The following is a 24,807-nucleotide window of genomic DNA, read 5'->3' as shown; positions in this document are numbered from 1 at the left end:
ACATTTTCCAGGGCCGCGCATTGATAGCGATATTCTTCATTAACCCTATTATTCTCACCGTCGTTACAAATCCGAGAGACCAGTGTGCCTAGTGTTTTACAAAGAGGATATACGGTCCATGGTGGATTGTTGATACCTGCCAACATTAACCGATTCGTAATGTCTGCGCAAAGGGAGAGCTCAATACTGAGCGTTAATGGATTCTGTAAGTGGTGATAGATGAAGTCATAGTAGTTATCGAATGAAGGTAACGTCACGTCATAAAGCATAGCATGCGTGAGGGGTACGACCCTGGCTAGGTCTTTCATGTCTTGGCTCTCAAAGTAAACAATGCGCATGATGCCGCACAAGGTCTCGGAAAGGGACGGTGTGTCTGTGCCAAACCCTAAAATCTCCAGGAGCTTAACTACCTCTTGGCACAAATTTAGGGTTTCCTCCATTTCAACTCTACCAGACCTGTGCCCTGATCCATTTCTGAGCCTTGTCACGTCAAAATGCCTGGTCAGAGCTCTGATTAGCGTGTCGAATCCATTCACAGAACGCAACAGGCATGTGTTGAGGCGAAGAATATTTATACTCTCCCGAAGGGTTTTCAAATCCGGAGGGATATTGTCATATACGATCCAACGAACGAGTGAATTCAAATAGTCTCGCATATGGTCAACCTGTATGATCTGGAATTGGTTTTTACCTTGAAAGAACTCTTCTTGGCCGAATTGAATATCATGTATGTCGAACTGTACTTTGCCATTGTCGAGGTTTTGAGAGTCGGCTTGCTCATTGTCGGATAGGTTTTTAAGGCCGACTTGATTGAATGAACTTCGTCCTGGATTAGACCAATCTGGCTCATACATGTCTCCATGCCCTACTTTATCGTCTCCCATTTTGATAAAACGGGATTTGAGAAAATACATACAGTAGCTTCCAAGGTCTAACTGGCTTATTCATGATGATGTAGAAGCAGAAAGACATGGAGGGATTTTCTGGATTGAAATCGAGCACAACCAATTGTGGTTGATGCCTAATATGCACCTCACCATATCGAGTTATGAAATAGTTTGACGAAATCAAGTCGTTCCATTGCTTGCACACGATTTGATAACTATACACCAATTCAATTGGCCGCAAAGAGAATATCTCCGTTTGAAGATCCAGAGGCAATTCGTTCCACCATGTGGTGGCAACCAGAGCCGCTGTTTCCTTTTCCATATTTTTCTCTTCATTATCAGAATTAGCCATTTTCACTTCACTTTTATCATCAAAATCAGAAGTAGTAATCATCATATCTTCAAAAACTTGTTTTTTCTCAAGAGCCACTAACGACAGATTTTTATAGACATCTTATTTCAACAAGGATAAATCTAATATCCTTTCATTGTCAATCTCTACAACAACCTGCTCTTTCTCCGGAGTCACAAATGGTAGTTTTTCATTGACGACTTCTTCTTCAGTGTTATGATATTGTACATCTCCTTGTTTCTCAAGATAGTCCTTATCTTGATCTTGTTTCATTTCTTCACTGTTGCTATCAACTTCCCTCTTATCGATTTCCTTTTGACATGCTTTAATTTCTGCAAATGATTTTTCTAAACGTTGAAATGCTTCTTGAATACTAAACTATTCAATGTAATCAAGATGTGAACGTAATGGCACATTGTGCAGTGAACTATGTTCAAAGGCCTGCATGATTATATCGTGTGCCATGGCTCTGATACCACTGAAGCATAAAAACTATGTTGAAGCACAAAAAACTGATAGCTTGAAGTCTTTAATGTAAAAATACACATAGGTATTTATAATAATAATTTATTAATATATAAAAAATTGTATAAGATGATATAATATGATTTTAATGTTACAATGAGGCCCTGCTTTTATACCTTAGCGGGTGACCTTTCGTGAATGGGCATGTCTTTTAGACACACCTTTTCACTTAATTTAATGACTATTTAACCTAAATAATATTTAATTATCTAATATTTATATTTATTTTAGTTAATTAATTTTTATGAATTATATTCATAATAGAGTTGAAAATTTGGCAGCTCAGAGATGAATTTCTAAAAATAGAAAGTCTAAAAATAGAAAATCTAAAAATAGAATTTCTAAAAATAGAAAGTCTCAAGTATGACTTTCCAAAAATAGTAAATCACCTTGCATCAATTGATAATCAAGTATTGTTGATGGAAAATCCCTTCTGATCATCAATCAATCCTAATAGTTCAATTTCGACTTAATCATCAATATTATTATTATTATTATTATTATTTTTATGATACTATATTATTATTATTATTTTTATGATACTATTATATTATTATTAAAAATAAATTCAAATAACTAAATCATGGCTCTCAATGATGTTCTCTTACACTCTCATTATTGGCATGGCATATTCTTCTTACACTCTCTTACACTCATTAAAGCATGTCATAAAAGATTCTCTTACACAATAAAAACATATCATAAAAGATTCTTCTTATGCGCTCTTTAATGCATATGCTATACTCTCTCTTAAAAGCATAAGTTACAAATGCATGTGTGCCTTCTTAATGGCGTGAGTTACATTTCCTAAATGAACATGAACTGCACTCCTCTTGGCATGCGAGTTACTCCTCCTTCATGGCATGCATTTGTTGCTCCTCCTATATATATGTGCCTCATTCTTTCTCCCCTCCCTACTTGTGCATTGTGAAAGAAGAATTCAAACTTGAGAGAGAGTTGAAGAAGATTGTGAGAGAGAGAGACTTGGAGAGTAAGAGCAGAACTTGGTGAGCCAAGGTTGAAGGGAAGGTTGATTAAGTGTGTGCATTTGTTTCTACTAGCAGAGATCTTCATGCTACAACTTATTCAGATTTGGGTGAACTTACTCATTCTCTTGATCTCTCATTGTACTTTGTATCTTTGCTGAACAATTGATTTCTAATAGAAGAAGAATTTGGAATCAAGTTATCTTTGATAAGTATTTCCATTAACCTTAGTCTCCTAGAACCTCACTCATCTCTTCATTAACCTTACTTAGGGACCACCCCCCTTAGCTTAACTAGGAGAGAGCTTTAACGAAGAGAGTTGGGATTATGTAACAACCCCATCTCTTAGTTTTGCCACAAAGATCACACCTTGTGAGGTTGAGGATTTTCCCCACATTTACCTAGGTGTGCAAGCGAGGTGGCAATAAGTATTAATGAGCAATAGAGGTTAAAAAAGAAAAAAATGAAGCAAGATGCATATGATAGTAACGAGTTAATAGCAAAATAATAAAAATTAAATTAACATAAAAGAACATTGATAAACATTGCTCCCCTTGGCTTATAGGGTTCTTGGGGCATTAGGATAATGCCGTGGACCATTATCGTTGCCCTTTCTTTTCTCCACATCTTGCCCTAGACTGAGAGCCCTTGTCTCTTTCATTGATCGATAAGTTCATCCTTAGACCTGAAAATTGATTTGCGAAATTCCTCTTCCCCTTCCTCTAAGCAATCCACCAACTCCTCGTCTGTATACTTATCTATATGTTATGCATTTTGTAAAAAACCATTTATCCTGTGAAAATTCCAATTGGAATCCTATTGCAGCAACTCGAAATTATTCTCCTAACTTTTAATTTAATTTAACAATTTATTTACTCTTTGCTACAACAAATATTGAATAAATCACATTGCAATCTACACAAATAAAACTGCGGAAGAATAAACGCTGGAAGAAATGCTAGCACACACACATAAAATAATAGTTATTTTTGGACAAAAGTCCTCGGAAAAACCCAACTTGGGAAAATCAGTGCAACAACTGAGGGTTTTAATATTAAGCAGTAGTGAAATAATCTGAGTACAAATGGATGCCGAAACTGGCAAATCCTACAGAGAAATATTGGCAAGAAAAATATGGTGAGGAATTTCTTTCACCAAATACGCAATCTCCCGGCACAACTTGCCTTTAGAATTTCGGCCTTCTAAGGCTTTTCGTCAACCTCTGCGCTGCTCTGTGTAGCTGGCTGGACGACTTGCTTCGAATTGGACTTTGATGAAGTCGTTCTGCCTTCTGCTGACTAGGAAGACGTTTCTCCGACACTTCGGGACTCCTTCCTGGCCTCTGGAGTTGAAAACGTCAATCTCTCCCAGCAAATTGACTTTTCCTCTAGAGGCTACTGTTCTGCTCCGCGTCAGCCTCTCTGTGGCTCTTCTGCCTCTCTGCAAATGCACTCACCGGATTTGTAAATCTTCCTTCGACTTCACTGTATCTGCCCCTCTCTCACTGTGCCGACTTCACTAGCTCTCTCTTTGGCAACTGATTGCTGCTACTCAGGAAATCGATCTACTCATGAAATCGAACTGCTCAAGTGTCTTCTCCAAGTGCCCATCGAATTCTTCTTATAATCCTCTGTTGGGACTCCAACGACTAAGATTATAACTTAATTGATGGCTAGGATTAACTTGAAGTCGATTCGTGTGAGTTTATAGATCATTCACGCCTTGAATTAATTAATTATGATTAATTAACCATATTCCCTAAGTGGAGACTTAAGAAATATTTAAAAACTGGCTAATAATCTAATTAAGTTATTTCTAGGCGGAATTTCCAGAAACGATTTCTGGGTTTTGCAGATCTCATGTATTCTAGCCTTGCCACAAAATTTCGTGGCTAGAACATATTTGATGCTACAAAAACTAGCATATCCCACATCTCTTTATACTCTGATTGCAATCCATGCAAGCGCTTGATTCCTTCCTGTCACTTTTGCTCATTTTCTATGCAAGGGCTCTGTTAATTCCTTGATAAATGAGCTAAGATAGGGTCATATTGCTAGTAGCATAACTTTCTTCTTGTAACTTGGAATTTCATTTTTCTTATAGTTTTGGAAACTACACCCTGACACTCATAAAGCGCATATGTGGCACTTTGGTTCATTTTTTCACTCAGTATTGCCAAATCCCCCCCATATGTGCATCAACTCTTTAATCAGGGTTTGATGTCTACATTTGTTTAGTGTTTCGCCCAAAAACCTAGTTGAGGGCTGGAATGTGGATCCACGACAACTTTCGATCATAACGTGAATGCTTCCTCTACTGTGAGAGTAATGCACTCTACCTTTTGAGTAACTCTTGGCAATAATTGTGCCTTCATGCTCAAGCATAACTCGTGTGATGTGGCCACCTCAGTGTAACTCCAAATATGAATGTGCCCCACCTATAGCTATGTCAACAAAAGGTAACTTGCCCGTATGAGAAACTGTTCCAGGTGTGGCCTCTCTTCAGCAACGGTAAATCATTTTCTCTCTAACTTGTTGAAGCTTAATGGAGATAGGTTTTGAGCAATAACTAAACTAAGATGTTCCCCACAATTTTCAGGTTGGAAATAGCTTCTTTCAGGGGTTTCATGGAAAACATCTTTGAAATGCACTGGAAAAGTATTTGTAATCCAGTAATTGCCAAGGAAACTTTTATGAACTTCTCATAGACATTTCTTGTCAATTTCCTTTTTGGAAATGTTTTTGGTTGTTTCAAAAGGGAGAGCAGTATTCAATTTCACTTCAATTCCTTGGAGTGAGATCCTTGCTTTCTTCCAAGTTGCCCCTAATATTTTACTTCTCATTTACTACATTGACAACAAACATAAGTCCCCCTCTTCTTTAGTATCTTGGACTCCTAACTCTAAATAGGGTTTAAGCCTCGTGATCTGGGCTAATATACACTCAACAGGTAGGAATCAGGACAAACATACTGTGAGCATAATTTAGAATTCATTTTTTTTTTTGATTCTGATGATATCTATTGCTCAAATTACTGACGGTGTCTATTTTTTAAAGGTGAATTATCTAAGATGACTGATGAATGAATTCATGTTTGAAGGCCCTAGATGTTTTTGCGGTAGAAGCATTGCTTACACTAATCCCATATAGAACCATTTTTTAGTAATAAAAAATTCTGTTGATGATTGACAGCGAGATTCATGCAGAATTGCACTAGAATTGTACAACTTAGTAATAGGAGTACACTAGAATCCTGACATAAGAAAAAATATCTATCCTAGTAATTTCATTTGTGTGATAGTAATTGGAATGTTTACCAAGCAACGTAAATAAGCACTCTCTACAAAATGTAAATGAATCTTAAGTGACTACTTTCTGTTGAATATCGATAAATCTATCTTTAATAAAGATGACAACCTAGACATCCTATTATTTGGGATAATCACTAGAATTACACAACTTAGTAATAGGAGTGCACTAGAATCCTGACTTAAGAAAAAATATCTATCCTAGTTATTTCATCTGTGTGATAGTAATTGGAATGTTTACCAAGCAACTTAAATAAGCACTCTCTACAAAATGTAAGTAAATCTTAAGTGACTACCTTCTGTTGAATATCGATAACTGTATCTTTAATAAAGATGACAACCTAGACAACCTACTATTTGGGATAATCACTCTTTTTATTTCTTATATTGGACTTTATGTCACCAGCTATGTAGTAGAATTGAAATAAAAATCAGTTGCTTACTGCCTTCACTGAACAAGAGGTTTTCTAAAATAAGGTGTCCACATGCACATGGAAACAAATATATTGATCTGAAAACACAAGCTATAAAAGATAAAAGTTTAGAGTCCGAATTCATAATGCTTCGTAATGCTTCTATTATTATAAGTAATACACCTTAATTTGAAAACCAGCGGGGAAAAGGAACTTGCATTCAACATTGTTTGCAGATGAAAAATTCAGAGGGTGGACATGTTGATTTTTGATAGCTTGGGAGGTACTCCAAGCCCTAGGGTTCGGGTTTGGAGGTTGGAGCACCACAAAAGTCATTTGTGGGCTTGGAACCCAAGGTTGGGGTTTTGCACCCATTGATGTTTGGGCCAAAACCATGAGGCATTTTCTACATGTGATGGATGGAGATGATAGAGGATGGCGAGGAGAATCCAACGCAACGAAAATCGTCGAAATCCGAGTTGTAGAAGATGAGATATGAATTTTTGAAGTTAATAATTGATTTTTGGGCATTCAAGTCATGTAGGCTTGAAGATAGTTATGTCCAAAAGACATGTCTATTGGAGAATTCATGGAGCCCTTCTTTTGTATATAAATAGAAGGTGTATGTGAGATCATTTCATCATCCCAAGTGTATTCAAACATAAGAAATATACATATCTGTGGCAGCGAGGTACAAGAGGAGAGGACGAGTTGGTTTGAGGACTGTTTAAGGGTGAATTATCTCTCATTACAGGTCCGAACTTGAAGCAGAGCAAGCCGCATGAGTGGGTGAGATTTTATAATATTCCTAATTAGCCCCAGCTAATTGGAATATTCGATTTTGCCAAATTTTGCCTTCTATAGTTATTTTGTAAATAAAAAAGTGATAAAAAAGTGAGAAAGGGGGACATGACTCACTTTTAGAATAAAAGTCACTTCCTAGTAGCACAACGTTGTGACTTAAAGGGAGAGCCAAGGGGGCCAAAAGGGGGACGCAGAAATGGAGCCCACGCAGACACATGGAGGGACTGCGCAGGAGGGGAGGAACACGTGGCAAAAGGGGAATCACGTAGGAGAAGGTGAGCATTGGGATTGAGAGAGGCAGAAGCTATAAAAGAGAGAGGAGCCCCCTCATTTTGATCATTCGGTTATGTGCATTTGTGATAGTCGTTTTGGCTTAGAGCACGCTGGCTGTTTAGCTAGTCTGCAACACTGTTTAGTGCATTGAGTGTCTCCGTTCGGAGATCTCACCCTTAGCCCTGGGGGACTTCGAGTGCCTGCTCGGGCAATGTATTTTCGTTGGCATTTCATCAGCAGTATTTTCAACTTTCAACAGTGGTTTTATCAGTGTTCTGGAGGACTGCGCAGCATTGGGAGAGGGACGCAGTTCTTTTTGGGAGCAGTCTGGATTGAGGGTTTGTGGAGGATTTGAGTCGAGGGATTGAGCAAGAGATTAGCTCTTGCATATTGGAGGAGTTTGGCAAAGTTTTGGGCTGAGTTTCGGAGGGTTCTATTCAGTGGCAGCGCAAAGCAGCGAGGAACTACGCAGAACCCCAAGGGGGTGATTTTCGGGGATCAGCCATTCCAGGAAAGCTTTTTGGGTTTTTCTGGGTTTCTTGAGTAGAGTCCGATTCCAAAGTTTCAGCTTTTTCTGAGGAGGGGAGCAGTCCCAAATCCTCGTTTGATTTCTAGCAGCAGCAACAGCACAACGATTTTCTCAGCAGCTTGGACACAAATCAGAGAGGGGCCATTCCTTTGCTATTCTGAGTGTATTTCTTCACTTGCCTTGTGCAAGTAGAGGTGCCATCTTCCTGATCACCTCCTGTACTCATTTTATTACGTAGTATAATAAAATGGCTTAGCATTCTCTCTGCATTTCTTGTGTATCTGTTTATGGTTTATTTGATATATATAGTATCATTGTAACTTGTATCTCTGTGAGCATTCTCGGCTATTATACCACTTGTTTGTTTCTATTATACTCTTAGACAGAGTTTGGAAAGGGCTAGGTAGCCTCCGGATCTCGTCCTCTTTTTAGAGGCGACATATCTGGTAAATGCCCTCCCAGTCCATCTCTAGTTGGAGTTTGCTTGTGTTTGGGGTATATTCCTGGTAAGAGATATTACAGTGGTATCAGAGCATAGATCTGGCTCAGCCTGTGGAGCTAGCAATCTATGACACTGGGGGAGAAACCCTATATCTATTACAGAGGTCGGAGATACAGAGACGTTGGGCGTAGGTTGGAGAATACCTACGGAGAGGGAGACTGTGTTCCGGTGGTGGATGCAGAATAGGAGGAGCCTGTGGTGGACGCAGAACAGAGGGAGTCGGTGGTGGACGCAGAGTAGGAGGCTCCAATGGCAGATGATGACGGGAAGAGATTTGCGGATATGCTCCTCAAATCAGTGCAGGATCTGTCGAGGCAGATTGAGGTGATGGGGCAGAGATTCATGGCAGTAGAGGCCAGACAGTGTGAGAGCCCACGGGTTTTCCAGGTTGGTGAGGGATCGGGTGCATCCCACCATTTGCCAGAGCAACGTGATATTGCACAGTAGGTGGCCTCACATGCCCCTACACGCTCTACCATGCCCACTTTCTTAGGAGCAGACACGGGGGCCGTAGCCCAGCAAGAGGCAGAGCCTGGACACATGGGTGATTATTTTGCAAAGTACCAGGCCTATGGGCAGGAGTTCAGGGAAGCCCTCTCATTCTGTGATTTTGTTAAGCTCCAGCGGGATAGTAGACCCCGCGACCATCACAGAGGGTATCAACATTATCATGATGGTGACACCCACCGTGCAGCGAGTAGATTCCACTTGCCTACGTTTGATGGCTCATCAAACAGTTCGGCAAGGTCTTGGGTGGAGAAGCTGGACATTTATTTCCAGCTTAACCAGATGTCGGAGACAGAGGCCATCAAGGTGGCAACATTGCATTTGGATGGTGAGGCCCAGGATTGGTGGTTTCATGGGATGGTTACACTAGGACACTCCATGGTGATGACATATGCCGAGTTCACTAGGAGATTGATGGAGCGATTTGATCGGAGGGATCCAGAGCAGCATTTTGTTGAGCTGACAAGGCTCAAACAGACAGGGAGCCCAGAGACCTACATTGCAGATTTCTTGAGGGTCTCAGTGATGGTGCCAGATCTATCCACGGCACAGAGGATCTATATGTATGTTGAGGGGTTAGCAGAGCCACTTCGGGGTCTAGTCAGATTTGCTAGACCGACCACCCTTCAGGATGCTATCAGCAAGACCCGGGACCTATAGGATGTCTTACCCAGGACCCGAACACCTTACCCCCAGAGACAGACTTTCCAGTCTAAGGGGAAGGATGTGAGGATTCCACCTCCAAAGGGGAATCCAGGACGAGTGCAGATTGACGATGATGTCAAGGGAGAGCTGAAGAAGAAGCTGTTGTGCTTCACATGTCAGGAGCCATGGGCACCAGGACATAGATGTGCTGCTGGTAAGGCACATTTCATTGAGGTTTTCTCCGAGAGTAGTGGAGAAGAGGATGACGAGGATGGTGTGGAGGTAGGAGATAGCCATGATGGACAGGGACCTTTGCCACCTCCACCGCCAGCAGCAGGTGGTGCATCTTTTGCACCCACCAGAGGGGCCCTTGCCGCATTGCGAGGAGTTCCCAAGTATCTGACGCTACGCGTACGAGGGACGGTACGGGGCCAGCGAGTGTCAGTTTTGGTTGACAGTGGGGCGACCCACAACTTCATTGATGCATAGATGGTTGAGCGGAGAGGCATACAGACAGAGAGCTTTGATGGGTTTTCAGTCTTGGTCCTAGGAGATCAGACCATGATGTGTGCTTGATATGTTCCAGAGCTTTCAGTGACGATGGGCACCTACACATTGACTGACCACTTTTTCGTGGTCGATATTCCGAACACCAACATGATACTGGGTGTTCAATGGCTCATCACTCTAGGGAAGGTCACGACGGATTGGAAGACCCTAGAGATGGAATGGGATGATGAGAAGATAGGGAGGCATGAGAAGATACGGGAACAACATACGTATTTGCCTCAGACTGTTTCGGCTCATCGGATGGAGGCAGTATTCTGGAAGGGAGACATAGAGTGGGTAGTAGAGTTGCATGCATCGGAGGCAGGGACTACAGGCCAAACAGTGCACCCGGAGATACAGTCCATCCTTGACTGGTATGCCATAGTATTTGGGGAGATTCCACCGGGTCAACCACCGGACCAGGGGTTTGAGCACACTATTGAGCTTGAGCAAGGCATACAGACAATGATTACTATCCCCTATAGGCATCCCAAAGCCTATCGGGACGAGATAGAACGGGCCATTCAGGAGTTGTTGGCTCTTGGGCACATCCGACCGAGCACGAGTCCTTCTGCCTCTTTTGTGGTGTTGGTGAAGAAGAAGGACGGTACATTGAGGATGTGCATTGACTACAGGGCCCTGAACAAGAGGACACTGAAGAATAGGTACCCCATACCCAGGATCAATGAGTTGATGGATGAGTTGAGAGGAGCACGGTTCTTCTCAAAGATTGATTTGAGATCAGGGTACCATCAGATTCGCGTGAGGGAGCAGGACATTCCCAAGACCGCCTTCAGATATCACTATGGGAACTTTGAGTTTTTGGTGATGCCCTTCGGGCTAACCAACGCCCCAGCTACATTCCAGTCTTGCATGAATCACATCTTCCATAGTCACTTGAGGAAGTTTGTGTTGGTGTTCTTTGATGATATACTCATTTATAGCAGGACGTGGGAGGAGCATCTCCAGCATATTGAGACAGTATTACGCATCTTGGAGGAGCAGCAATTCTATGCCAAGCTCTCCAAATGTGAGTTCGGGTTGACGGAGATGTTATACTTGGGACACATCATTCGAGTGGACGGAGTGAGGGTCCACGGGGAGAAGATTAAGGCCATCAGAGATTGGCCGAAGCCAAGAAACATGACGGAACTTCGAGGATTCATTGGCATTTGTACTTACTACCGGAAGTTCGTCAAAGGTTTCTCACAGCTTGCTGCACCCCTGACAGATTTGACGAGGAAGGGGGCATTCAGTTGGTCAGATACAGCGCAGCGAGCCTTTGACAGGCTCAAGGAGGTTATGAGCAGCTGCCCAGTGCTTGCATTGCCAGATTTTACACAACCATTTGTTTTGGAGTGTGATGCGTCGGGAGAGGGGATTAGCGCAGTATTGATGCAGGGAGGTCACCCTATAGCCTTTGAGAGCCGGAAGCTCCTTCCGCATGAGAGGTTGTATTCTATATACGACAAGGAGATGCTGGCCATCATGCATGCATTGGCTAAGCATCGGCAGTATTTGGTGGGGAACAGGTTCAGGGTGAGGACTGATCACAATAGCCTCAAGTTTTTTGTGGAGCAGAAGCAGTTGTAGGAGAGGCAGCAGAAGTGGATCAGTAAGATCCAAGCATATGACTTTGACATTGAGTATGTCAAGGGTAAGAACAACGTGGTAGCAGATGCCCTTTCACGTAGACCAGCCACGTTGTCTCTTATGAGCTTGGATACAGACTGGAGGGCTCGACTCTTAGTAGAGTACTCCAAGGACAGGTTTGCATGTGAGATTCTGGACGGGCAGGTGGCAGATGACAGGTTCAGGGTGATCGATGAGATCATCTATTACAGGGATTAGATCTTCTTGACTGAGGGGTCTCAGCTCAAGAAGAAGATACTCCAAGCATCACATGATTCACCATTGGCAGGCCATCAGGGGTTTACCAAAACCTACAGGGCCATTAGAGAGAGGTTCTCCTGGAAGGGCCTCAAGGAGGACGTACTCCGGCATATCAGGGAGTGCGATGTTTGCCAGCGGAACAAGGGAGAGATGAGCCATCCCACGGGTTTATTGCAGCCGCTACCCATTCCGGAGGGGAAATGGGAGAGCATTTCGATGGACTTCATCACAGGATTTCCCACGGTACAGGGCAAGGATTGTATCTTTGTCGTCGTTGACCAACTGACAAAGTACGTGCATTTCTTTGCCATATCCGCACACTACACAATAGCACAGGTGGCCGAGCTGTTCTTCAGGGAGATCTTCAGGCTACATGGTCTTCCTAAGACCATTGTCAGTGACAGGGACAGCCGTTTCATGGGCGGGTTTTGGCAGGAGCTTTTCCGGTTGGTGGGGACGGAGTTGACTCCGAGTACCAGTTATCACCCATAGACGGATGGGCAGACAGAGATAGTTAACAAGTGGCTGGAGGGCTACTTGCGTAACTATGTCAGTGGGCAACAACGAGCATGGCTGAAGTGGCTGCATCTGGGGGAGTATTGCTACAATACTTCACATCACATATCCATTGGTATGTCACCATTCTATGCCTTATATGGGTATCATCCTTTATCTTTTGTTGACGTGATGTTTGGTGACAGCAGGGCTCCTAGAGCCAAGATTTGGATCCAAGAGAGTCAGGATATCCTCCGAGCTCTCAAGGATAACATGGCTACAACACAAAACCAACAGAAGCTGTATGCCGACAGGGGTCGGGTAGAGAGGCAGTTCGAGGTGGGGGACGTGGTCTACCTACGATTATAGCCATATCGACATTCGTCACTGAAGCAGAAGGGGGCTGAAAAGCTCAAGCCCCGCTTTTATGGGCCATACAAGGTGATACGCAGGATTGGACAGGCTGCATATGAGTTGGAGCTGCCCCAAGGCAGCAAGATTCATAACATTTTTCATGTATCATGCCTAAAAAAGGCATTGGGGCAGCAGGTAACAGTGACAGATGAGCTACCACCTATGGATGATGAGGGGCATTTGGTATTGCAGCCGGAGGCTATCATTGATACCAGGGAGAGGCAGTTGCGGAGCAAGACAGTCCGAGAATTCTTGGTGAGGTGGAAGAATTTGCCGGATGAGGATGCCACTTGGGAGAATGAGAAGATCTTACAGCATCCATCACTTCAGTTGCTTGAGGACAAGCAACATTTTGCCGGGGGAGACTGTAATATTCCTAATTAGCCCCAGCTAATTGGAATATTCGATTTTGCCAAATTTTGCCTTCTATAGTTATTTTGTAAATAAAAAAGTGAGAAAGGGGGACATAACTCACTTTTAGAATAAAAGTCACTTCCTAGTAGCACAACGTTGTGACTTAAAGGGAGAGCCAAGGGGGCCAAAAGGGGGACGCAGAAATGGAGCCCATGCAGACACATGGAGGGACTGCGCAGGAGGGGAGGAACACGTGGCAAAAGGGGAATCACGCAGGAGAAGGTGAGCATTGGGATTGAGAGAGGCAGAAGCTATAAAAGAGAGAGGAGCCCCCTCATTTTGATCATTCGGTTATGTGCATTTGTGATAGTCGTTTTGGCTTAGAGCACGCTAGTTGTTTAGCTAGTCTGCAGCACTGTTTAGTGCATTGAGTGTCTCCGTTCGGAGATCTCACCCTTAGCCCCGGGGGACTTCGAGTGCCTGCTCAGGCAAGGTATTTTCGTTGGCATTTCAGCAGCAGTATCTTCAACATTTCAACAGTGGTTTTATCAGTGTTCTGGAGGACTGCGCAACACTGGGAGAGGGACGCAGTTCTTTTTGGGAGCAGTCTGGATTGAGGGTTTGTGGAGGATTTGAGCTGAGGGATTGAGCAAGAGATCAACTCTTGCATATTGGAGGAGTTTGGCAAAGTTCTGGGCTGAGTTTCGGAGGGTTCTATTCAGTGGCAGCGCAAAGCAGTGAGGAACTGCGCAGAACCCCAAGGGGGTGATTTTTGGGGATCGGCCATTCCAGGAAAGCTTTCTGGGTTTCTTGAGTAGAGTCCGATTCCAGAGTTTTAGCTTTTTCTGAGGAGGGGAGCAGTCCCAAATCCTCGTTTGATTTCTAGCAGCAGCAACAACACAACAGTTTTCCCAGAAGCTTGGACGCAGATCAAAGAGGGGCCATTCCTTTGCTATTCTGAGTGTATTTCTTCACTTGCCTTGTGCAAGTAGAGGTGCCACCTTCCTGATCACCTCCTGTACTCATTTTATTATTTAGTATAATAAAATGGCTTAGCATTCTCTTTGCATTTCTTGTGTATCTGTTTATGGTTTGTTTGATATATATAGTATCATTGTTACTTGTATCTCTGTGAGAATTCTCGGCTATTATACCACTTGTGTGTTTCTATTATACTCTTAGACAAAGTCTGGAAAGGGCCAGGTAGCCTCTGGAATTCGGATCTCGTCCTCTTTTTAGAGGCGACATATCTGGTAAATGCCCTCCCAGTCCATCTCTGGTTGGAGTTTGCTTGTGTTTGGGGTATATTCCTAGTAAGGGATATTACAGATTTCAGGGCTTTTTTGTGTATGGTTAAGGTGGCATCTTCCTCTTCTATTAGGCTGCATCCCTGTGGAGTGTGAACAGACTGACTCGAGCTCAGTTAGAGCTGTCTACGAGGGCCGTAAGGCCTGTAATTTGTGCCCAGAACAGTGCGTTGGAGCAGCAGGTCTGTACAGGACACTTGGAGAAGGCTTGAAGGCTTTGACAAGAGCTGGGATGGCAGCGTATTAGAAGAGGAGAATAAAGGAAGGTGACCACAACTGAAGGAAGGTCTGTGTGGATGTTTAAGAGGGCGGACATGGACTTATGTCATGCCCTAACCAGATTGCAAAAGTTGCAAAAGTGACACATAAAACTCCGACTCTAGTTCGGAAACGGCTGAGGGTCGGCTCCGACTCCGACTCCGACTCGGTATTGACTCGGCCGGTTTGATTTCAATGACTCGGTCGTTGTAAAAAATACATCAAATATTTATTTTTTATAAAAAACATAATTTTAAAGATTTTCATTCATGTTTCCAAACACAAAGCTTTAGAATATAGAGAGAAGATAACATATGATCAAAGTAGGCTCATGAATATATCCATTATATCAAAATGGAACCTAGTGCATTGTCCAATACAAAGTTCATACTTAGCCACCAATGCTAGGATTCTTTTATGCCTCAGCCTAAGGACAATCACTAGACTACAACAACAATAATACCAATTTGCTGCCCCTAATGAAGTCTCAAAACCCTTGATTTAATTCTGGTCAAGCTCTAGAACAATTAGAGGTAGATGTGTATTTATTAGTCCATTGCCAGAACGTTTGCCCTTTTAAAAACATTGTATGGCTCAATGCATTGTTTCAGTTTTCTAATTCATGCCACTAGGGTAACCATACTTCGGCCTTGTAATTTTCAAAACTCTCACAATGATAGACTACTTTAGGGCTATAAATATGCAATAAACAACAACCCAACCATTGATATGTAGGAGGCAGAACAACTTTTGACAAATGTTCTTCAGGATTTTTGTCAAAGAGCCAAGCTGTCCGAGTTGTTACCAAGCCGGCAGAGTCATTATCGAGTCGTCTGAGTTGTTACCGAGTTGGCCGAGTCAATGACTGGCTTGGTAACAACCCGACCAGCCGTTTCGTTTCGACCACTGAGCCGACCTGGCTAGGCATTGGCTCGGTCTGAATCGACCGTCTTTTAAAACAATGTGTATAGGTATATTTGAGTTGTTTGGATGCTAGGTGGATGGTCCAAGTGTGGACATAATTAACTTTGTAGCGTGTGTAAGCCATGTGATAGGGTTGACTGAGGTGGTTAGAGACCCTAACTAGGAGAAAATTCTACAGTGGATTATTGAAAAAGGTATTGGGCATCATTGGATTGTTGGAGGGCAACATGTTGGTGTCCAAGAGTAGCCCTTGACAAGTAGTCACAAAGGGAGCTTGACAGCTGAAGTTGGGTGAAGAATTGAGCCTAATGTAGCTCTTTGATGGATGAGAGAAGCTACTAGATTGGCAGATTAGAGCTCAGATATTGGCCAGCCTAGAAGAGCAGATTGGATCAGACCGTGTTCATTGTAGCAGAAGTGACTTGCAACAGTGATAGGTGGCAACCCTCTTGGAGTCTCTATGTGTTGTTTCTTGATGGACTAAGGGGCAGCTAGAGAGCAGAACGAAAGCGAAGGATCGATAGGACGAGATACGACATAAAGGCTGTGATTGTGCTCTAGAGCAACAAGTTTGTCATTGTATCTTGTATTCTTGTACTTGTGGATATTTGAGGGCCATTATCCCTTGTACGGGAGCCCTAGACTGTTGTATTATATGTTGATAATATAACGAAGTTGGGTTACATATACTGTTGTTATTGTTCTTATTGTGCACATGATTGGTTTACTGCATTATATTGTTCCACTGTGCAAAGTAGCTTTGTTGAGATTTTTGGTTTGGTAGTGTCAGAGACAATGTTGCAGGAAGCGCCCCCCCCCCCGGATCCTAGGCCCGAAGCGCGCCCCGTACGGAAGCGCCCCCGGAAGCGCGCTTCGGCCTTTTTAATGCGCTTCCTGGAAATTAGGAAGCGCCGGCCCCGAAGCGCGCTTCGGATGGCGCTTCGGGCCTCCGAAGCGCAGCGCTTCGGGCCAGGAAGCGTGCGCTTCACGCAGCGCTTCGGAGCGCTTCCTCCAAAACCGCGCGCCCAAGGGAAAAAAACCTCATTTTTTTAATTTTTTTTTAAAGTTAACTTAAGTTAGCATTGAGGGGGTGGGTTAGGGTGAGGTTAGAGTGAGGTTAATGTGAGGAATGAAAAGAATAAAGCCCCCATTCATTCCTCATTTTCTCACTTTGAGTTTATGAGAGTTGGAGAAGAGAAGAGAGGAGAGGAGAAGAGAAGAGAGGAAAAGAGAGGAGAAGAGAGGAGAGCTTGGAGGAGTGAAGAAGGAAGAGCAAGGAGAAGGAGGAGGAGCTTGGAGCAAGAGCTTGGAGGACTTCATCTACAAGAGCTAAAGAGGTAAGTTCAAACCCCAAACTCCCTTATTTTTTGTGACAATTTTTTTGTATTTTTCTCCTCCCTCTCCTACTCTTTCCCATTGTTTCTACTTGCTCCTTTATTTACAGGTTGTCCACCACCTATATCCATATTCCAAGATGGTGTTCTTTTGGCTTCTATGTATCATTCCACTCTTGGTTCTAATGATGGCAAAGGTGAATAGGAATAGAAGGGAAGAAACAAAGGAGGGCAGTGGTGATGGTACCAATATGAGTGACCCAATGTATGATGAGGAGGAAGGGTTTGAAGAGGAAGGGGATGAACTTGAAGGGGACACTGAAACACAAGATGGGAAAGCTACATCAACACCCTTGTGGAACTATGTGACCAAACTTGATGGGGGAAAGGGTGGTGGATCTTACAAATTTGTGTGCCCTCATGGTTGTCATGGAGGAAAACCATATTGTGGTTCATATACCCGTCTGAGGAGGCATCTTTGTGGGGTGCTGGACAGTGATGAAAAAAAGGGTTCTGTGGGGGTACAAATTTGCCCAAACATTTCAACTGAAGAAAGAAGAAAATACATCCAAATAGAGATGGCTGCACAACAAAAAAACAAGAAACAAAAAACTCATTTTGAATCAAGTGCAACCTCTAAATTTGGTAGTTGCTCATCTCCTCATGGTACTTCTGCAAGCTCTGGAGGTAGAAGAACAATACGGGATTTCCTTAATGTTGCTGGGAGGGATGATGTGGATGGAAAGATAGTCCGTTTTCTTTGTGCTTGCGGTGTACCATTCAATGTGCTTCGCTCTCCCTATTGGCATGAAATGGTAAAGGCCATCAATGAAGCCCCAAAAGGATACAAGGCCCCCAACTATGAGAAAGCTAGAACAGTGTTATTAGAAAGAGAAAAAGCTAAGGTTCAAAGAGCTTTGACACGTTTTACAAATGAGTGGGTAGATTCTGGGGTATCCATTGTATCAGATGGGTGGACAAATATTAGAAACCAACATTTGATAAATGTTCTTGGTGTTTCTTCTAGTGGTGCAGTATTTATTGCATGTCATGACTCCTCCATCACTGCATCTGCACAAAACATTGCAGATCTCCTATTGAAATCAATCAAAGATGTTGGTCCGAATAATGTGGTTCAAGTGATCACAGATAATGCAGCAAATTGTAAGGCAGCAGGAAAAATTATTGAGCGTACTCATCCACACATCTTTTGGTCTGGGTGCCTGGTTCACACATTGAACCTTTTGATGCATGATATTGTGAAACACAAAGAATGTGGGTGGATTGCTGAGGTTTACAGGAAAGGGAAGCAGCTCATTAAATTCATCACAGGGCATACAAGGGTAAACTACTTCTATGGCACTTACTCCAAGTTGCAATTGCTTAAAATTGCAAAGACAAGATTTGCTAGTTATTACCTCACCTTTAGGCGGCTAGTGAAGGTGAGACAAGCTTTAACTAATCTGGTGTGTGCTGAAACATGGGATGAAATTAACACTGACACAGATGGTGCTAATGCAGTCAAGGACACTGTTCTTGACAGTTACTTTTGGTCACAAGTTAAATATGTTTTGCAATTCACCAAACCAATTTATTACATGATCAAGTTTGCAGATTCAGATCGACCAGTAATTGGGGAGGTGTATGAGCAAATGGATAGCATGTTGGGGCAGATTAAAGACATTGTTGAGCCTAGAGATACCACCTTGTACAATTATATTCGTGTAGAGGTGCAAAACCGATGGGAAATGCTAAATATTCCATTGCATGCATTAGCATATGTTTTGACACCTAAATACTATCATCCATCATGGCTTTCAACACCAGCACCTGGGGGGGGAAGCAGGAGAAAACCACACCAAGATAAAGAGGTTCACGAAAAATATATGGCTGCATTGAGTAAATTAATCCCTGATGAGGAGGACGCTGCATTGGTACGGAGACAGGTGAGCAACTATACGCTCAACACTGGTCCATTTGGGAGCATGCATGCAATTAAAGATCGAGAGACTTTTTCTGCTCTTGAGTGGTGGAACATGCATGGAGGGGGTACTCCACTTCTACAGAGTTTGGCATTGCGGGTGCTATCACAGGTGGTAAACACTTCTTCTGCAGAGAGGTGTTGGAGCTCTTATTCTTTCATCCACAGTGTTAAAAGGAACAGGTTGAGTTTAGACCGGGCAGAGAGCTTGGTTTATGTTCATTACAACTTGCGATTGTTGTCCCATTACTGTGAAGATGCAAAGTCTAATAAAGACTTGTTGATTTGGGACAAGAATCCAGAGGAGCCCAATTTGGAGGATGGAGTGTTGCGACTAGAGCAATTAGAGGATGCTCTTATCCAGGTATGTCCATTGTGGTATGAATTTTCCAATTTTCCCTTATAAAGCATTTCTCTAATTCATGTTTTTAATTTTTTTGTTAACTAGTGTTTTTTTTTTTGCATGAATTTTTTGAGCGATTCTAGGATGATGATGACCGTGTTGATATGCCACCACCCCCACCCCCATCTGGTCCCTTGGTTCCTAGGTTCCATGGTTCAACACCAACAGCAGGGGGTTCTTCTTCATCAGTTTTAGTGCCACGACTTACACAGGCACCATCTTCTTCATTGCCACCACGTGGAGGCCCGCCACCACGTTCTATTCGTGGTGGAAGGAGGAGAGATTAGTAGATATATTCACAATCTACTACTTTTTGTCATAGATTACTCATTAGACTTGTAGACTTGTGAATTTGAATTTTGAACCTTTTTGGCTTGGCGGTGACCAAGTGACATATTTTGTAAACATTATTATTTGAATTTTGGACATGACAAATGTTGACAGTTGCTCACTTGCTAGATAAATCATAATATGCTCTATGTTTTATGTTTTATAATATGCTTAAATGTTTTATGTTTTATAATATGCTTAAAAATTTGATGTATGTTTGTAATAGCTAGAATATAGATGATTGTTGTACATACTAGTAACTACAATGGAATCATGGATGCCATATCTATCTTGATTTATGCAAAAATATGCATGTTTTCATGTCTTCTACAATTAATTTGGTATTTGGGATGTTTGTTTTGAGTATAAATGCAAAAAAATATAAAAATATATATATATATATATAGCAGACGCTTCGTTTCCTAGATTTTTGGAAAATGACGCTTCCGCTTCCGCGCTTCCGCTTCCGCTTCGCTCCCACTTCGTGCAACATTGGTCAGAGATTTTAAGATCTTATCCTAGCACCAGGGTCGTGGAAATTCTACAAGACATAGTCCAGTGTCGGAATTTCCGTTTAAATCTTAAATCTGTATTTTAGATATAAACATTATCATCAGTGAGGTCAGGCATGAAATTCATATGCATTTTTCAAACTGATAATACTGATATAATACAAAATACAATGCTTGCCTTTTGTACCAAAAATACCAGTTTAAAACATGGATTGTCCTAGTTATTTCATCTGTGTGATAGTAATTGGAATGTTTACCAAGCAGCTTAAATAAGCACTTTCTACATAATGTAAGTAAACATTAAGTGACTATTTCCTGTTCAATGTCGATACCTCTATCTTTAATATTTGAAAAGATGACAACCTAGACATCCTAGTATTTGGGATACTCATTCTTTTTATTTCTTATATTGGACTTTATTTCACCAGCTATGTAGTAGAATTGAAACAAAAATCAGTTGCTCGCTTCCTCCACTGAACAGGAGGTTTCCTAAAATAAGGCTTACGCATGCACATGAAAACAAATATTACTGGTTTGAAAACACAAGCTGTAAAAGATAAAAGTCAAGAGTTCGAATTCATAATGCTTTGTAATGCTTCTATTATTATGAGTAATACACTTTAATCTGAAAACTAATGGGGAAAAGGAAATTGCATTCAACATTGTTTGCAGATGAAAAATTCAGAGGGTGTACATAGTCCAGCATCACAATTTCCATTTAAATTTTAAATTTGTATTTTTGATATAAACATTATCATAAGTGAGGTCAGGGTTGAAATTCATATGCAATTTTCAAACTGATAATACTGATATAGATACAAACTACAAAGCTTGCCTTTTGTACCAAAAAGACCAGTTTAAAACATGGATTATCAATCTAATATTTTAGTTTAGACTATACACCAAAACAAAGTGCATAGCAAACAGATACAGCTTTTATCTTTAAAAAAATCAGAGAAAGCTTTCTAGATTTCTAAGAATTTTGGCAAAACTGGAGAACTGCATGCATTATTTTAGTAGCACTGACAATAAGGAAGGGAAGGGGTGCTGCTTCCTGTACAGTGTGTTCGTGGAGCAATGACTGAAGATCAGAGAAGATCACATTGATTGAAACCATGAGGTTGAAATGCTAAGATTGGAGAATCTTTTCTGGAATTTACAAAGATGATTGCTCTCAGCCATGCCAATCCTAACAAATTCCTTACCCCATAGATTGTGAGCTGTAATAATTTATAACACAAGAATTGAGATTAATTTTTACTGGTTTTTGCAGTGGATTTTCATATGAGTGTATTTGTGTTATATCAATATTTTTAACTTTCTTTACTCTTATCGGTTTTTAAAAGACACTAATTTGAAATACTTGTAGATTGATTATATATGTTACCCTCTCTTTTTGGCTGGGACTAATAATTTAATAGCAGTTATACTTTCGAGGGTTACTTATACATATTTACACTTTTGTTATGCAGGATCCAGTAACACCCACATCCTTGACGTCATTGAGGCAGTGCAGATGCATTCATCAGCCTGAGGCTAAAGATCAAAGTTGTATCCATGAGGGCAAGATGAAATCTATAAGATGTCTTGGATGTGATATGCCTTTGCCTAACTCTGAATGGAGGGATACACTGGAAGGCATGTCTGATTTGGTTAGAGTGAAAATTTCTAACGAGAAACCAAAGAAAAAGGATGGCCTCTTCAAATGTGCACAGTCAATTTCTTTTAGTGAAGACAATGATGACATGTTGTCCACTCCAACATCTAGCCTAGAATATGAGAATGATACATCTGACATTTTTAGTCTGAGAACTGAGATTGATGGTTTCAATGAGATCTGCAGGAAAAATGATTGCCACCTTCAATCTGCACAACAGAGTCTTATTTGTGAAGGAAATGATTTGATCTTGTCTAAACCATCATGTAAACCTTCATTTTGGAATGAAGACATTGAAAGATCGCCTGATTTTGTCAATATAGAAAGATCAAATGATAATCTGAGAGTAAAATATTGCCATGATATGCTTTTGCCTATATCTGACTTGAGGAAAAGCCTGGAAGGCACAGTTGATATAGTTAGAGTGAAAAACCTCAGTGAGAAATCAAAGAAAAAGGATGGTCTCCAATCTGTGCAGTCAGTTTCTATTAGCAAAGTAAATGATGACATGCTGACTTCTCCATCATCTAAACTTGTATATGAGAATGATATCTCTGATGTGGTCGGTCTGAAAAGTGAGAGTGATGGGTTCAATGAGAGCTCAAGGAAAAGTGATTGCCACCTTCAATCTGCACAACATATTCTTATTTGTGAAGGAAATGATTTCATCGTGTCTACACCATCATGTAAACCTTCATTTCAGAATGAAGACATTGAAAGATTGCCCGATTTGGTCGATACAGAAAGATCAAATGACAATCTCAGAGAAAATTATTGCCACCTTCACTCTGTGAAGCAAATTTCTGGCAGTGAAAGAGATGCTGCACATTTTCCTTCCCTAGGAAACCCTACATTTGATATTCATTTGGAAAATAACCAAAGCATGACTGATTTTGCTAGTATAGTTGAGCTCAATCAGAGACTCAAGGTAAAAGTGTCTCTTCAATATTCCCAGAATGTTTCTGCCAGTGCCATTGGTGATACAGAACAATGTGTAAAAACGGAAATATTGCAAAGAAAAACAGAAGAGTCTGAGAGTATGCTTCCAAAAGATGATCGTGATTCTCTGTCTGTTGAATTAAAGTTGCAAGAGAAGCAGGTACTACCAAAGGTTAGTGTGAAAGATCAGATTGAAAGGTACAATGAGAACCTCAATGAAAACGATTTCTGCCTCCAATCTCCAAAACAAACAGATATTTCTGAAAGAAATCATACAGTTGTGTCCATGGTTTCATGTATATCTCCATTTGAAAACAAAGTCATTGAAAGATTGCCTGCTTCAATGACTGCTGCAAGGTCCAAGGAGAATCTCATAGAAAGGGAGTGTCAACTTTCATCTGCACTGCAGCCTAAAGTAGATGATGAACTCTTGTCTTCCTCTCCAGGGAGTCCTGCTTTTGAGAAGGAATTGGATCCTAATTTTGCTAGTGTAGATAAGCTCAATGAGAAACTCAAGATAAGAGATTTCTTGCAGGATTTACAGAAGACTTCTAATTTTGCAGATCAGGATAGAGAAAATTCCGGGGAAATAAATATGCTGCAAAACAAAGTAGAACAGAATTTTCTTCTCAAAGAATATCACCAAGGGCTTTCTGCTCACTTTCATTCAGAAGAGAAGCAGGTAAAGTGTAGATATTTGCAAAACTGCTCTCATTGATTAGGATTTTTAATATAGGAACATGAATTGCTAATTTTCTGATTTGATATGCCGTCTTTATGTGCTTGAAAAGGAGTCCTGCCATCTAATGGCCTTTATGAAATCATATGAGGTATAATCTGTTAAACTTTTCCAAGTAGATAAGATAAGATAAACTTATTTATGTCCAACAATTGACTGCAAAAGTGGGTCAATGGGAATACAGGGTTACCAATGATGTAATACAAAGTGAGAGTGCCATGGCAACTCTTAGGTTTAACCTAACAATAAGATATAAAGATCTAATGTTAAAGGAAATGAGTACAATAGTGAGAACATCCACTGGAAGAGCATGCTAGGTGGAGTTGGTGTTAGATGCAAAAGGTTGGAAGAGAAGGGTGACAGCTCTCCTTTTGAGTCCTCATTCACTGTAAAGGGCTTGATACATTCTCTGATAATGTCATTTGGAGAATAACTCGGATTGAGAGGGCCTCGTTTTGCAAACCTAGAAGTGATCTTGAGTATGCACCATGGTAAAGAGTCCCATCATTCCTACCATTCAAGGCACAGGTTGGAAGAAACTTTGAATCAATGACTATTTGCTCGATAAAGCATGGAGATTTGTACTTCAAACCAAGGGAGTTTATCTCTGTCTTTGGTTTTGTGATTTCCTAGTGTTCTACTGTCTATTGGGACTATGAAATCCAACCTGGGTTTAGGGATGTTAGATCCTCAAAGTTTCCTAAAAAGACACCATGTGAGGTTGGGGGTAGTGGGGGGTTGGGGGGACGGGGGAAGAAAACTCGGGAAGAGGTCTGAGTTCTCATTGATGAAGTTGTCCAAATCTCCAATGATCATTTTCAGCCATCAATAGACTACATAAAAGTAAAGAAGGAAGTGATCCTCCTACAAGAGTTTAGATAGGAAGGATTGCTTAGGACCTGTGATCTAAAACTGAGAACCTCCCTCATAAAAACAATTGGACCCCTTTGATTTGGGTATTTAAATAATGTAAAGAGAGAGTCATATG

At 41.4% G+C, this 24,807-nt stretch overlaps 2 protein-coding genes across 2 annotated transcripts in view; both read left to right on the top strand.

Annotated features, from left to right (window-relative positions):
* The window catches only part of LOC149143996 (uncharacterized), a 131,490-nt gene that overhangs the window by 91,176 nt on the left and 15,507 nt on the right, over positions 1–24,807 (top strand). Inside the window, exon 3 of the mRNA XM_089448103.1 lies at positions 21,957–23,762. Coding sequence (XP_089304229.1) covers positions 21,957–23,762 — 1,806 coding nt within the window. The remainder of the gene's footprint in view (positions 1–21,956; positions 23,763–24,807) is intronic.
* LOC149143997 (uncharacterized) lies at positions 17,805–19,993 on the top strand. The gene is made up of 2 exons (XM_089449253.1): positions 17,805–19,603; positions 19,726–19,993. The coding sequence occupies exons 1-2, from the start codon at positions 17,837–17,839 to the stop codon at positions 19,927–19,929; spliced, it is 1,971 nt and encodes a 656-aa protein (XP_089305379.1). The 5' UTR covers positions 17,805–17,836; the 3' UTR covers positions 19,930–19,993.

Source organism: Pinus tabuliformis, chromosome X (assembly GCF_031772625.1).
Source record: "Pinus tabuliformis cultivar Carrire ecotype Pingquan chromosome X, CPIR1, whole genome shotgun sequence".
Taxonomy (NCBI): Eukaryota; Viridiplantae; Streptophyta; class Pinopsida; order Pinales; family Pinaceae; genus Pinus; species Pinus tabuliformis.
Note: the sequence above shows the minus strand (reverse complement) of the source record. Positions and strands in the feature narration are given on the sequence as shown.

What these genes read in the sequence shown, in the direction of transcription:
- LOC149143997 (XM_089449253.1), top strand. Translation starts at nt 17,837, where the DNA reads ATGGCTGCACAACAAAAAAACAAGAAACAAAAAACTCATTTTGAATCA. An exon ending in TAGAGGATGCTCTTATCCAG is followed by an intron (nt 19,604 to 19,725) that starts GTATGTCCATTG and finishes GAGCGATTCTAG; the next exon opens with GATGATGATGACCGTGTTGA.